Below are 14,296 nucleotides of genomic sequence, written 5' to 3'. Positions count from 1 at the left end.
CTGGAATTGGACAATGAACTGCAATGTGCAAATGGAGCAGAGCTGACCAAAGTGAGAGACCCCGTGAGGGGTTGTGCATTTTGTGACCATTTTGGGTCGTGCTGCCCAAGGTGGATCCATTGAAGACTCTTCATAAATCCCTATTTTATTCTTAAGCTCTGTCTCGCTCTGTTCCAGGCCGGCCTTCACAAGGCATCAGAGCGTGTTCTGCAGGAAGGCAGAGCACCGCGGGTGTCGCTGCCGATCCCCGCAGCCAGGCTGGCTGTCCCCGAGGCTCCGGGACAATCCCGCTCCTGCCCGCCTCTATCCCGCCAGAGCGGCTGCTTGGGACACAGCCCTGCACTCCTGGGGACACTGACCTGCCTGGGGACACGGGGACACAACCCTGTGTGGGGACACAGCCCTGCGTGGGACACAGCCCTGCGTGGGGACACAGCCCTGTGTGGGGACACAGCCCTGCGTGGGACACAGCCCTGCGTGGGACACAGCTCTGTGTGGGGACACAGCCCTGCCTGCATGGGGACACAGCCCTGCACTCCTGGGGACACAGCCCTGCATGGGACACAGCCCTGCATGGGACACTGTCCTGTGTGGGACACAGCCCTGCACTCCTGGGGACACTGACCTGCCTGGGGACACTGTCCTGCATGGGACACAGCCCTGTGTGCAAAAAAACCCCCTCCAAATTAACAAAATCTCAAATTAGCAAACCAAAACCACTACAGTGCCTAACTAAGGGTCCCATCCTTAGCGCAGTGCTCGCTTGGGGGTTGGCAATGAGAGGGTTAACGAGTCCCTTTTAGTGCATTTGCTGAACAAAACTGGTTCCAGTGCTCCGAATTCCAGGATCCGGCTGGGATGGGAGCGGGCCCCTCGGGGCTGTGGGGGCTGCGGGGTTCCAGCTCTGTTGTTCAGCAACAGCTTGCACCACCACAGGCATGAGGAAGTGGCACCTGCCCTGCTGGCGGGGACGTGACAGCCACTTCTCCCCGAGGACAAGGTGTTCAGGGCGTTGGCCACCCAAAATGCCACTGGAGAGAAAACGGAGCCTGATTACAATGGGGGAAACTGAGGCAGAAAGGGGGTTTGCTTTGCCTGCTCAGGGCTTGGCAGTGAATTGCTGGATGGACCCAGATATCCCCCAGATTCCTATTTCTGCTGCTTGCCTTTATGGTAGCGAAGGTCGTTGCACAAAAGTGGGATCTTGACAAGATTTGGAGAAATTCAATTAACAGTAGCTCTTAAAGCAGGGACTTTCTGCCCCCTGCATTGTGCCTCGGTACTGCTCATCCCAGGAACAGTTCCTGCATTAAAATATAGTGATATTTTATAAATAATAAACCATTTTTGCTTGCAAAAAAAATTTAAAATATATATATACGTGCTCTTGCTTCTTGCTGGCAGGGTTAATCCTGCTCCTGCAAGAGAGGACAGTGAGGAGGGGGCGCTGGGGATGCAACAGGGCAGCAGCATTCCCGAGCCACAGGAGCTGCCTGAGGATGCAGGAAGGCAAAATAAGATTAATGCAGCCAGGAACCTCAGGGAGGTCTTTGCATTTGATGTGGGAGAGGGGAGAGATCAGAGCATGGAGGAGTCAGCATTAACATAAATGTACAAGCCTTCCATTCTGGGCTGCAGGGCTGTCCTGGGCTGTGTCCCCCCACGGTGGGAGCCACCCAAGGCTGAAGGAAAACTTGGGAACACAGTCACTGGTGCTCCCTGCTCCCCAGACACAGCCTGTTCTGTCTCCCGTCAGGTCAGCTGAACACAAAAAGTCACCAATGCTCAGCCAAATCAATCTTCAGACATAAACCCAATAGCTCTGGGCTGCCTGGCAAGCCCCCAGTTTTCCCTTCCAGGAGGGGTTATAAGCAGGGAGCCCCCGAGAGAGGCAGTGAGTGTGCACAGGCAGGCTGTGGGGTGCACCCAGGCACGTTCCCTTGGCTGTTACGTGTCCCTGAGCTTGAAGGGATGAGACAGGAACCAAATCCACCACAGGACTTTGCCTCCCTGGTAACGCCCGAGCCCTCCTGACTTTGCTGGGATCCTGACCCGGGTCCAGAGCGCTGCAATGTGCCACAGGGATGTGCACTGCTCCTGGAAAACCAGCTCCACTTGGGCCTCAGCAGCTTCCCAGCATTTCTGTGTGCCCTGAGCAGGGCCAGGCCAGTGCTGCTGCTCCAGGGAAGGATGTGGCATGGCTGGAATCGCCCTGAAACAGAGCCTGGCAGGGAAATCCCTCAGCAGCCCTCCCTGCTCCTTGCAGGAAGGAGCTCAAGGCAGTCAGCCCCTCCAAGGCTGGCCCCAGAACCCTTCCAAGCTTTCAACTATCACAGGCCCAAGCTGTGCTCCCCTTCCCTCTGGCTTTATTTGCAGAGGGAATTAAGGTCCTGCTGGGAAAACCTCCCCTGTGCTCTGATAACTGCCTGCAGAGCCAGCTCTAAATGGCTTTTTTTTTGTAAATGAAAGCCCAGGATTAACGAGGTTCCCCTCATCACTGTTTACTTCGTGCTCTGCCAGAGTGAGGGGAGCAGGACAGAGACCCCCTGCTCTGGGCAAGCTCCTAGGGCCACCAAGGAGCTGGCACACACTGAGGACTAGCAAGGTGCCACCCAGGCCATGGCAGAGGCTCCCTGAGGGGTTTGGGGTGGGTGGGATGTGTGTGCACGTAGCAGCAGCCTTGGTCTGGGGACAGGGCATCTCCAGGGCACCGTGTTTTGTGAGCTGGGGGATGATGCTCATTTTCTTCCTGTGCCACGTTGCTGGGGAAGGAAGGGGGGTGTTTGCCATGCGGGTTGGCGCTGGGCACACATCCCCCGTGTGACAGGAATGGGAGGCCGTGCAGGGCTGCAGCTGGCCTCACCCCCTGGGCAGGAATTCACCCAGGGATGGCAAAGAGCTGCCAGTGAGGCCATGGGGGCTGCTGGGGGGTGCAGGTCCAATGAGCCCCGTGCAGAGGGGACTCTCTTTGGTCACCTCCGTCTGTCTGAAGCAGGACAAGGGGGTCCTGCCTCTGTCTGCTGCACTCCCAGGGGCTGGAGCCACCACAGCCACCCTGTACAGCTCCGACCTTTGGATGTTTGCACATTCCTGCCTGTTAATGTGTCTCATAACCAAAAGCTGCCAGGACAGAGCATTACTCCCCCCAGCACTTGCCAGGCTGCTCCCTCCCATTCCCCAGCTGAGAATTGGCACTGACCCCGGGTGGCATCGTGGACTCCCAGGTGGCATCATGGACTCCCCAAAGGAGCACAACCTGATGCCTCTGGTAGGAGTGAAGACTCCAGTGAGCCCCAAATGCTCCCAGAGTCCCTGGGGCAGGCAGCAGTCACCTCTCCCAGCATGGGGAAAAGGAGCAACCGTTTTGGAGCAGAGCCATGCTTCCCTCGGCTGCCAGGCTGGCACGGCGCCAGGCCAAATTCTTTGCAATTTCTAGGTCAACACCAGCCTCTCGTAATGCTCTGAGCCCTCCTGCAGCCTGTGCCAGCCTCCAGCCCAGTGGTCCCTGTGCACAGGACAGGAGCATCCCAAAGGATCCACTCCTGCTGCTCGTCCTGGCTGGCCCCATCTGCAAGCCCTGGATATTTGTCCCTCATTGCTCTGAACTTGGCCATTCCCCAAATGCTTGGCTCTGCCCCCAGCAGCACCCAGAGCAGAGCTGTGTGCAGGCAGTGCACAGCCTGCAGCCTGCCCCTGCTTCCACCCTTTTTGAGGGGTGTAAGACCCATCCCAAGGAGTCAGAAACCAAAGGAGCGTGTTTGCTCTGGTTTCCTAAAGACATTTTCACACCGTCATGATGGCAGTGAAAAAACCGCCACAACCTCAAGACATGGGACGGTCCTAACGCCCCAAACCTGGAAATAAACCACCTGGAAAAACAGCCTTTGTAAAGAAATCCCCGCGGCCCCGGCGCTTGTTTGCAAACCGGCCAAGTTTCGGCCTGGCCATGATGTGGCTTCCCAAAGAAGGAGGCGATGCTGGCACTGCCCCAGCAGCTCAGGGGCTGGATGTGTCCCCCCATGCCCACAGGGACCCCCTTCCAGGGCACCAGCAGGGCTGGAGGAGCAGGAGCCCTGCAGGGCATGCATGGAGGGGGCTGTGGGGCTGAGGATGAGGAGGAGGAAGGGGCAGCCGAGCGTGTCCATGTGCCGGCTCTTACTCAGGGGTTGTTGCATTGTGGCTGCCCGCACTCCCCCCCTCCCGGCCGCAGGGCAAGCCCCGGCCTGCCGGGACATTGTGCCAGCCGGGAACAGCCACTGGCAACGGCACCGGCCCGTCCCGGGGCTCCTGGGCACCCCGGGGGACTTTCCTGCATGTGCTCCCCCATGCCAGAGGGTGCAGCGCCCCACACACGGCACAAGAGCAGCACTGAAATAGGTGCAGACGTGCTCCAAAAAATTCTGCCGAGAGAATCAGGGTCTGAGCCACACCAGCCCTGCCTCAGTTTCCCCATCAGGGTGCTGAGAGCACTGTGTGGGTGCCGCAGGGCCCGCGGGGCTCTGCTGGCAGGGCAAGGTCACTGCTGGAAAAGCAGGGCAGGGGCTTTGCCCCTCTCTGTTGGCCAAGCACAGAGGTGCTCACATCCAGCCTGATCCCCCCCAGCAGAGCCGTCCGAGCCCAGCCGTGGGGCTCAGCACAGCCTGTCCAGCCCATCAGGTATCAAACTCTACAAAAATCAGCACCACGGGGCAGGGAGGTCCTGAGCTGTCCCCGAGCCCTGCCGTGTGTGAGTGCCAGGCTGCCCCGATGCCACCCCCATCCCATCCCCACCAGGGACCTGCTGTCCCAAGTAGATCTCCCTGTCCGAGTTTCACATCCATGTGAGCTCCCGGGTGCACGTTTGGGAACCTGTTTTTTCCCAAACTTTGGAGGTTCATTCATTGCTATGCAAGGCGAGTCCATTCCCTACCCTCCTCCATCCTGTTTCCCCCCTCTCCCCCCTCACCACTCCAACCATCCCAGCCTGGGATGTTAAAATGGGCTGAATTTTTTTACGATGAGAGGGGAAAAAATTTTTAGAAATCTGGGGATGAAGAGAGAACCCATGAGCTGTGACCTCCTCCAAATTCAAGGCACCAAATCCACACAAGGAAAACAAAAGGCGGCGAGATTAGCATTTCCAAACAGAGCAGAGATGGCCCCAATCTTTGAGCTGTTTATTCTAGGGTTGATTTTCAATATTTAGGATGATTAGCAAGTGAAAGCCGGCTGTTGCCAGAATGGCTCCATGCCAGCCCCACACTCAATGGAGGGAAAAGAAAGACACGGCAAGAAAGGCAGAGAAAAGAAGGGCTTATGTGTATATTTTTTCCTCCCTCTGTGAACGGGAGATTGGTTTGAGGTATCAATGTTTGCCCATCGGGGAGGGATGATGGATGAGGGGATAGCTGGGGAAATAGCAGAAATAAATAATAAAGGAATCACTGCCATAACCAGCTGGGCAAGGACCTCACCAGGACAGCGAGCTGAGCCTTTTTGGAGCTGGGTTCTTCCCAGACCCCCTTTCTGGGTGCTTTGGATGCCCCCAGAACCCAGCCAGCTCCGGAGCGCTCTGCAGCAGGGGGGACACTCCCCATCCTGTCACCTCCCTGTGCCCGGCGGGAGCAGCCCCGCTGCCACCGGCAAGCCCGGGCAGCTCCGGGGCTGACCCCGCTGCTGGCAGCGAGCCCCGGCTCCCTCCTGGCACCGGGCACAGCCGCGCTTTGTGCTGGGAAGCGATGCCACCGCCCAGAGCAGCCCCTGCACCTCCCGGCCGCCGCTCGCAAAAAACCCACCCCCTCCCAAATAAAGGGAAATTCGCCTCCGAGTCGGTTTGGTTGCTTTCAGCTGCGGAACAAAACGGGGTTGTTCCAGGCCTCGCCTGCTGCCTCCTTTATATTCACCCTTTCTCACTTTAAACCCCTCGGCTGGCTCCGGCAGGCTGGAATATTTTTTTCCTGGCAAGGTTGGGGTTTTTTTAAGTCCCCTGGCAGGGTGGGGATGCTGGAGGCTTCTCTTTTCCAGGGGGTTTGGAAACAGTACTACGTGTTTGTGCCTGGCAAAACAAATTGAAGAAGTGGTCTGAGGGGCAAGGGAAGTGCCAAATTTGCAGCCCTGAAGTGCCACCAGTACTGGGGGGGAAGAAGGGAGCAGCTTTTCCAACAAGGAGCTGAGAGGAGGAGAAGCCAGGACAAGGAATTCCTTAATGCCTTCTGGTATTCATGGCCCCCAATATCCCAAAGCTGAAAGGAAAACCCAGATCTGCCTCTAATTTCCCTCCCCCAGACACACCAAAGCTGCTCCCCCAGGGATGACCCCACCTTTTCCCAAGGTCAGCATCCTGCCTTCCCAGCACAGAGCACACACACACCCAGGCAAGCGTCTGTGCTGAGCCCAGGCCTTATTTTGGGTTGAGATTGGCTGGACTGGGGGCAGCTGGGGCAGCTCTGGGAGTGGCTGCTGGGGTGCCTGGTGCTCAGGGGATGCAGTGGATCACTGGGGAGCTGATGGGGTGCTCCTCGTGTGAGAGAAGGGGGCTGGGACATGCACCCAAAGTGCACCCAGGAGGGGGATCTCTGCAGCTCCTCTCCCCATCCTGCACCCAAAAGGGCTCTGAAGCCACCTGGGCATCTTGGAGCATCTACAGGGCCAGGTGGAGACACAGCACAAGCAGAGGGACCTGTCAGCCCCAGGAGCTCCCTGCAGGGCCAGGGAAGGAGCAGCTCCCAGGGCTCAGGACACCAGGCACAGCCAACCTTGTGTCACACAGGTGGTGTGTAGCCATTGTCTCACTGAGGCTGGTTCGTGCCTCAGTTTCCCCACAGGGAATTTGCACAGTTGTGTAAGTGGGTGGGAGCTCCTGTGTCCCGGGACTGGGTTTACAAACAGGGCTGGGCTGGGGAAAGGAAACAAGGATGCAAAAGGGGTTTTTCTTTCTCAATTTTTTTATTATTACTTTTTAAATTTGTAAATAACTTTGCATGAAAAAAGTTAAATTGCACAAGTATCTCTGTAGTTCTCCAACATAATCCCCAAAGCAGGAAAACAGAAGAAAAACAGCAAGTAAAAAGAAACACTGTCAACACAAACAACTACACAGACCCCAAAGCCCCTCCTAAGTGCTTTTGCAACCAAAACAGAATCTAAATACAATCTCAAATTTCTTTTGCCAAGTCTAAGACACACCACTAAAATTCCAGCTTCTACTTGCTCCTACCTAAAGCCTGCTCTACCTCTCACAGCCTACAGCAAAGCACAGGCAAAGAATCTGGTTCTTGAGAGCTTCAAGTCAAGTTTCAGCAGAGTTTGGCTCTGCTCCCCAAAGATTTCCAGGTCACCTTGCACCGACCCCGCCACGCTCTCGCTGCACCCCAAAGGGCCAGAGCTTCTCCTGGTGTGGATCCCAAGGTCCCTTCTGGCTGGAGGGGACTTCATTGCCACCGCTGTCCCCAGAGCCTGTTGCACGCAGAGCCTTTGGCCTGAGCTCCTGGATGGAGCCTGGGTGTGGATTTCTCTCCTCCTCAGTCCCCGTGGGAGTGTTCAGTGTGGAGTGGCTCCATCACCACCAGCTGAGGGGTTTTCCTTGCTCTCAGAGCTTGATGGAAGAGCTGGAGAAGTGAAGAGCAACAGTCTCAGACCAAAAAAGCAGAGAGGGGCTATGTCAGTGGGTGAAAGAGAGGGTTCATGGTGCTCCAGACCCTTTGGCAACTGCAGCAAGGGGTTTGGGTACAAAAAATACAAAAGCTGGTTTTGGGAGCATCCCCATCCCCGCTGCTCCTCTCCTGCCAGGGCCAGTTCCTGGATTCTTCACAAAACCTGTTGGTGCAGGAGTCCTCCCTTGTGTGATCTTGTTTTACAGAACAGTGAACACAAAACCTTTAAACAGTGAAAATATAAAACAACTCTCAAACTGCATTTCCAGTCTTCCCCTCCCCCCTTAAGAAATTCTAGTGCTAAAAAATATAGATTTCTTTGAATATATAATATATAATAGATTATATAAAAACATCTAAAGAGGCACACTTGCTGAGTTTATAAACCTTTTCCTCTTCCCTAGGCACAAATCAGCTGGGATGTTGAACTTGGAGAATCCAGAAGGGACCTGTATTTTCTTACCAGCTAATTATCACACTGTACCTACCAACTGCACTGAGACAGAAAAAGGAGACAGAGAGAAACAAAGAGGTGTGGAAATTGCACTTTAGTCTATCAAATCCTAAGCCACCAGGAATCTCATGTCTTAGATGGGATTTCACAGGTAATTTTAGCCCTGATGGAAAAGAACCCATCATAATTCACATTTCTTTTTTTTAAAGTAAAATGTAAAAAAAATAAGTAGTGTTGATTTTCTTCTCTTGAGAAAACTAGAGACTTCTGAGGTGTCCTTTGGAGACACAGCAGGCAGTTCCTGGGGTGGTAGGTTCTTTCCCTGGTGTTTCTGGGAATAACCTTACAATGAAGCTGGTAAAAGTCACCGTGGGCATCTCTAGGAAATCTTGTCCCTTGGAAGTCCCAGCTTGGGGAGAGCATCCTACAGAAGTCTTACAAGAGGCGTGCCAGGCTGCTCAGGTTGATGACATCTGCCAGCAAAGAGGCATCGATGTCTTCAAAGACCTGGTCGATGTTGACACAGTTGGAGAGGTAATCGCCTGTCCCTTCATCCCAGGGATGCTCCAAGAAAGTGGTGGCCATGAGGGTCTCGTTAAAGTCCAGGCTGTACTGGTTGGATTCGGTGACAACTTGTTCCTGCCCCTGGGGACACTCCACGTGCTGCCCTTGTCCTGCCCAGTCCAGGTCGCACGTGACAGGGTTGACGGAAGGTGGGAGCTCCATTTCCACCAGGGTGGAGAAATCTCCGTTGAGGTTGGTGTTAAAGACAGTTTCCCAGTCAAAGACACCTTTCAGGGACCCCAGCTCAGTCTGCTCCTCCTGGGTCATCAGGGCTGAGCTGGGAAGCCGGGGTGCCTTGGGCAGGGGCGAGGGCTGCTTGCGCTTCTGCCCCGCTTTGGCGCCCACGGGGCTCCAGCTCTGGCTGCTGCTGGTGGTGGTTTCCTCAAACTCTTTGAGCAGCTGCTGCGATGCCACGCTGGCCTCGAGGAGGTTGTTGGAGCTGCAGGAAGAAGAGGCCGGGCTGCCAGCGTGCCGTGCCTCTTTCTGGGCTCTCCCGGAGAAGGCCGGGTGGATCTGCACCGGCGACAGCCGCCGCTTTTTGTAGGCCCCGTACTTGAGCCGGTTGGCGTAGTAGGGGTCCAGCTTCCAAAATCCACCTTTCCCTGGCTCGTCTTTCTCTCGAGGCACCTTGATGAAGGACTTGTTCAAGGACAGGTTGTGCCGGATGGAGTTCTGCGGACAAAAAGGGAAAGAAAGCAAGGCTGAGTGCTTGTCTGCTGTGGGACCCGCCTGTGTGGGGAGGCTGGTGGAGGTTTCCAGCAAGGATCTTCAGGAAAATAAAGCAGAACTGGCGACATCCAGACATCCAAGGCTACATGCCCAGCAGAAAGTCCCTCAAAACCCCTGAGTTTTCCTCCCCTGAGCCTCCAGCAGTTTTTCTGCCTCCTGTCCCATCCAGCCAAAGGTAGCAGGAGCCAAGGGGTTCAAGCTAGGACTTGCCACCCAATGGGAAGCTTTTGGGCAGCTCTCCTTGGCTGGAAATTTGGGCCATGGTGCCTTGAATCATGCAGAGCATTGGGAGAAACTGGCTTGAATTGCTCTAGGCACGGAGCTAGGCTGGAGGAGGTTGGAGCCTCCTTTGTGGCAGGGAGGAAGAGGTGGGTCTCTACACCCATGTGGCCATGGCCCCTTTACAAGGGACAACACATGGCAGCATGAGGGGGGGCAATCAGGGCCCTGCTGGCATCCCCCCAGTTCAACTGTGTCTATTGTTAGTATTGAGAGGAAAATATTTGGACAAAACATAGGCACCATGCCTTTCCCCAGCCAGGCTGGCACAAATCAGATGGGAGAACGCGGAGAGACACGTGGGCTGTTCCACCCTGCGTGTTCCCAGAGGTGCCTCCTGGCCCAGGGAAGCTCAGTGTGAAATCACTGCATCTTCATCAGCCACTGCTCGAATAAGCTGAGGGGAAAAAAAAGGTGTGGGGGGGAGAATAGGAGGAGTTTCTGCTCCCGTTGAGCTGTTCTGAAACCCTGAATGTGCCTGGAGTGATGTGAATAATCAGAAAGGAAACTCAGTTATCGGGCAAATAACCCAGCACTGGACTCCACAAAGCCAGGACTGTACTAAGAGATTGGATATGGTAGGGGTTTTATCGGGCAAATAACCCAGCACTGGACTCCACAAAGCCAGGACTGTACTAAGAGATTGGATATGGCAGAGGTTTTTTTTTTTTAATGTTGCCTGGATATCTTTATGCTTATTCATCCATAATCCGTAGTGCCGAATAGGAAAAACAAGGCTCAATTGCTTAGAGCTGTTGAAAAACATGCACACACACACACACACACACAACAAAACCCTCCTCTGGGCTGAAGCTCCTTGGGTTTGTTGGCTCCTCTCCAAAGCACTCAGCTCCCACAGGAATATATCCATCTCCCCCCAGACTATGGGTGGCATGACCTTTCCAGGCTGTCTTCACGTACGGGAATCGGGATAGGGGATGAGAACACAGCCTTGACAAGAAAGAAAAGGAAAAAAAAGAAAGGAAGGGGGAAAAAAGTGTAAAGAAACAAAAGGTTAAAAAAAAAGGGAAGAAAAAAAAAAAGAGAAGAAAGAAGAAGCAGGAACACAGATATTCCCCCACACAATCCAGGCTGTGGTAGCTCCAATTTTACTGCGTAATGAAATTTTACAAGGATCAGAGACTTGAAAGCTGAATTCTCTGCTGCCCATCTCTCCTCCCCATCCCAAACTTTGCTCAGCCCAGGCTGAGTTATTACTCGGCCAGTCAACATATTTATCATTCCTGCCTGCAACGGTCCAGGGTACCCCCTGCATCTCTGCAGAGAGGGATTGAAAACCTTCTTTCTTTTTTTAATGAACACTTTTAATTAAAAACGTTGTGAATGCCCAGCCACGAAGAGTGCAGGAGAAAGTCAACTCGTTGGCACCCAGCTCCTGCTTCCAAATCCCTTTCATAGGTCCCCTGAGTGTAAGAGGGGGACCAAGATGGCCCTGGAGGGGGACCAGGAAAGGTTCCCTTCCCCAAGAGGGGCTTCAAGAGCTGCTGGAGACCCACCTGCCTGGAGAGAAGGTGGGCACGGTCACGGTCCAAGCTCTGCTTGGATGGGCACTGCCATCAGGATTAGTGACACGCTGCAGATTTGGGATGGAAATAACCCCAGGGGAGGGATGAGCCCCCCAGGGCTCTCCAGCCCTGCCATATCCCAGAAAACCTCATGTGCCAGAGCTCTCCTCGTGTGACAGAGGAGGGCAGTGAGCCAAGGTGGCTGGAAAAGCCCCTGGGCTTCAGGCTTGTGAGCCTGGAAGCTATCCCCTCCCCACTGGGGACATGCTGAGGACAGCAGCCCGAGTTAACCCCTCTTGGGCTGCCCTCTGCAGCTCTCACCAGCTCATCCCAGTGATGGAGCATCCTCGGCCTGACCCTGGGGCCAGGAGCCCAGTACTCTGCCCTGCTTAGAAAGCAGCAGCATTTCTGCTCAGAACTCAGTGGGATATTGTCCAACAAGAGGACTCTCCATCTCTCTCCCATGCCTGGTTCTCAGCACCCAGGGACACTCAGCCTGGCACCTTCTCCATGTGTGCTCAACCCCGAGGGGCTCAGGGTGCCATGAGAATGGAGGGGCTGAGAGGCCTTTGCCCTGAAACCAAGAGGAGTCTCAGGTGCCAGGAGCCCAACAAATACCTCCCAGCTCTTCCCCCAGGATGGCTCCTTCCCTCTGCCACCCCTGTGGCCGTGGCATTTGTGCCCAGCCAAGTTCTCTGCCATCCCAGCCCTTCCACCAGTGGCTGGTGTCACTTTTTCCCAGTGGGATCCAGCAGCCCTGCAGGATCTTGTCCTGCAGGGTGGAGGCTGTGGAAAGCCCTGCTCAGCCCTGCAGGCAGAGTGGCCAGGGCTCCACATCTCCTACCTGCCAGGTGGGATCAGCGTGGCGGAAGTAGCAGAAGTTGTCAGTGATCCACTTGTAGATGGCAGAGAGGGTGATTTTGGGTTTGTTGCTGGCTTCCATGGCCATGCAGATGAGGGTGGCGTAGGAGTAGGGTGGCTTGACGTGAGGGTTGGTCTTGTAGTCGATGTCCCCGGCCAGGTGAGGGGGCACAGCCGGGTCCCTGTGCGTGCTGGAGGAGGTGGAGGAGGACACGGGCGTGCAGGGGGTGTGGCGTGTGCCCTTGCAGGCCGGGTCGGCAGCCAGGGGCGAGCACGGCGACTCAAAATCCACCAGGCTGAACAGACTCTCACTCATGGTGTAACAGTCCTGCGGGTCTGAGGCACAGTATAGCTGAGGCAGGCCAGTCTGGGCCACCGTGAAGTCCCTCAGCCACATGAGGTCTGGCAGGCTGTCATCCAGGTCTTCCTCCACACACTTCAGTTTGCCCTTGGCTTTCAGTGCTCGGCCTGGCCACGCCATGCCCCCCTCGGTGCTTCCCAGGCTGCACGTGAACGGGAGGAAGGGATGGGGCAGATCCTGCAATAACAACAGGGACAGGGGTGAGGCCCCCCCCCTCTCTCTGACAGCCAGGCAGGGCCACCCCTGGGTGCTCCTGGAGCTGCTGGGTGAGACCCATCCCTGGTGTGCTGCAAAGAACCTGCAATGCCTGTCCCGAGGGGCTTCAGCACCCTTGGACCTTGGGGAAATTCCCCCAAACTCCTACACCTCAGTGTCACCCACCGACCTGCTGCCCAAAAAGCTCTTGGCTGAGCAAAGAATTTTAAATAGAAAAAAACTCAAACTACCAAAATCCAGCCCTGCCACCCCACAAACTGAGGTTGTTTCTCGGGAACACACATCTCTGGATACCTGGCACTCACAGGACTGATTGTCAGCATTCCACACCAGGACAAAATACTTTAAAGTCCCCCCTCGCAGCCAACTTCTCGGTTTGATGCTAATTCTGCTTTTACTTCCCGTTGTACCCAGAAACACCTCAAGGGTGGGTTGGGGGAACTGCCGGGGTCCCACCCCACGCACACCCTGAGTCAGAGCGAGCCGGCACCTTCAGCCTTTGGGGAGTCTTGTGTCGGGGATGTGAATGTAAACCCCAAATCGCAGTGTTTGGGCCGGGAGGGAGCGCCGGGAGGGCGCACAAGCAGAGCCGCTCCCCGCGCAGACCCACCGCCCCCAGCGCTGCCCTTCCCGCCCCCGCCGCACCCCCTTACCCCGTCCCGGTGCCGCTGTCGCCCCCCGAGAGGCGAAGTTCACGACACCGTAAGAAGAAGCTTCTGGAAAAACGAGAGAGGAAAAAACAATAAAAAATAAAAAAAAAATTTAAAAAAAAAAGAAAAGAAAAGGTGTGGGGGAGTAAGAACAGAAGAGGGGACAGAGAGGCCCGGTGGGTGTCGGGGTCGCCTGCGGTGGGGCCGGGCCGGGCCGTGCCCGCCGAGCCGCCGTGAGCCGCGGCCGCCCCGCGCGGGGTTAAGTAGCGGCTCCGGGAGGCTTCGCGCGTTGCCACGGCGACGCCACGCCCCGTAAACATCCTCCGGGCACGCCATTGGTCCGCGCGTTGCCATGGGGACGGGGGCGGAGCCAGGGATGCCGCGGCACCCCGAGCCCGGGGCGAGCCCAGCCCGAGAGATGGGGACACTCTGGGGTGACCTTATCGGGCTGTCCCGCACCCTGGGAAGGCTGGAGAGGGCCGAGCCCAGTCCCAGGGGATGGGGACACTCTGGGGTGACCTTATCGGTCTGTCCTGCACCCTGAGAAAGCTGGAGAGAGCCGAGCCCAGCCCCGAGAGATGGAATCTGGGGTTACCTTATCCCACAGCTGAAGGGAGCCCTGAGAAGGCTGGAGGGGGACTTTGGGCATCAGGTGATAGGCAAAAGGGGAATGGCTGCACACCAAAAGAGAGTAGGTTCAGGTTGGATTATAGGACAAAATGATGGTGAGGGTGGTAGAACAGGCTGCTCAGAGAAGCTGTGGATGGAATGGTTCAAGGCCAGCTCGGAGCAGCCTGGGATGGTGGAAGGTGTCCTTGCCCGTGGTGAGGGGGGTGAGGTTGGAACTGGATGTTCTTTGATGTCTGTTCCAACCCAAACTGTTTGTGATTCTATGAAAACCTGTGTCCTGCCCCTCCAGGGGCACCCCCAGCCCTTTTCCTCTTACCTATGCCCCCATCCTATTTCTTGCTCCAGATGCACCCACAGCAATGAGGGCACAGCAGAAGGGAGGCTGGCAGACTCCA

General features: G+C 55.9%; 1 protein-coding gene across 1 annotated transcript; it reads right to left on the bottom strand.

The window, feature by feature from the left end:
* Positions 1-6,906: 6,906 nt before the first annotated feature.
* On the bottom strand, positions 6,907-13,370 carry FOXJ1 (forkhead box J1). Its single transcript, XM_039716182.1, has 3 exons — positions 13,275-13,370; positions 12,028-12,582; positions 6,907-9,321 (listed from the first exon to the last, which is right to left on the bottom strand). Exons 2-3 carry the CDS (start codon positions 12,523-12,525, stop codon positions 8,521-8,523), a joined length of 1,299 nt encoding a protein of 432 aa, XP_039572116.1. The 5' UTR covers positions 12,526-12,582; positions 13,275-13,370; the 3' UTR covers positions 6,907-8,520.
* Between the last annotated feature and the right edge of the window lie 926 nt (positions 13,371-14,296).

Source organism: Passer montanus, unplaced genomic scaffold (assembly GCF_014805655.1).
Source record: "Passer montanus isolate IOZ18808 unplaced genomic scaffold, ASM1480565v1 scaffold35, whole genome shotgun sequence".
Taxonomy (NCBI): domain Eukaryota; kingdom Metazoa; phylum Chordata; class Aves; order Passeriformes; family Passeridae; genus Passer; species Passer montanus.
This window is presented reverse-complemented; position numbering and strand designations above follow the sequence as displayed.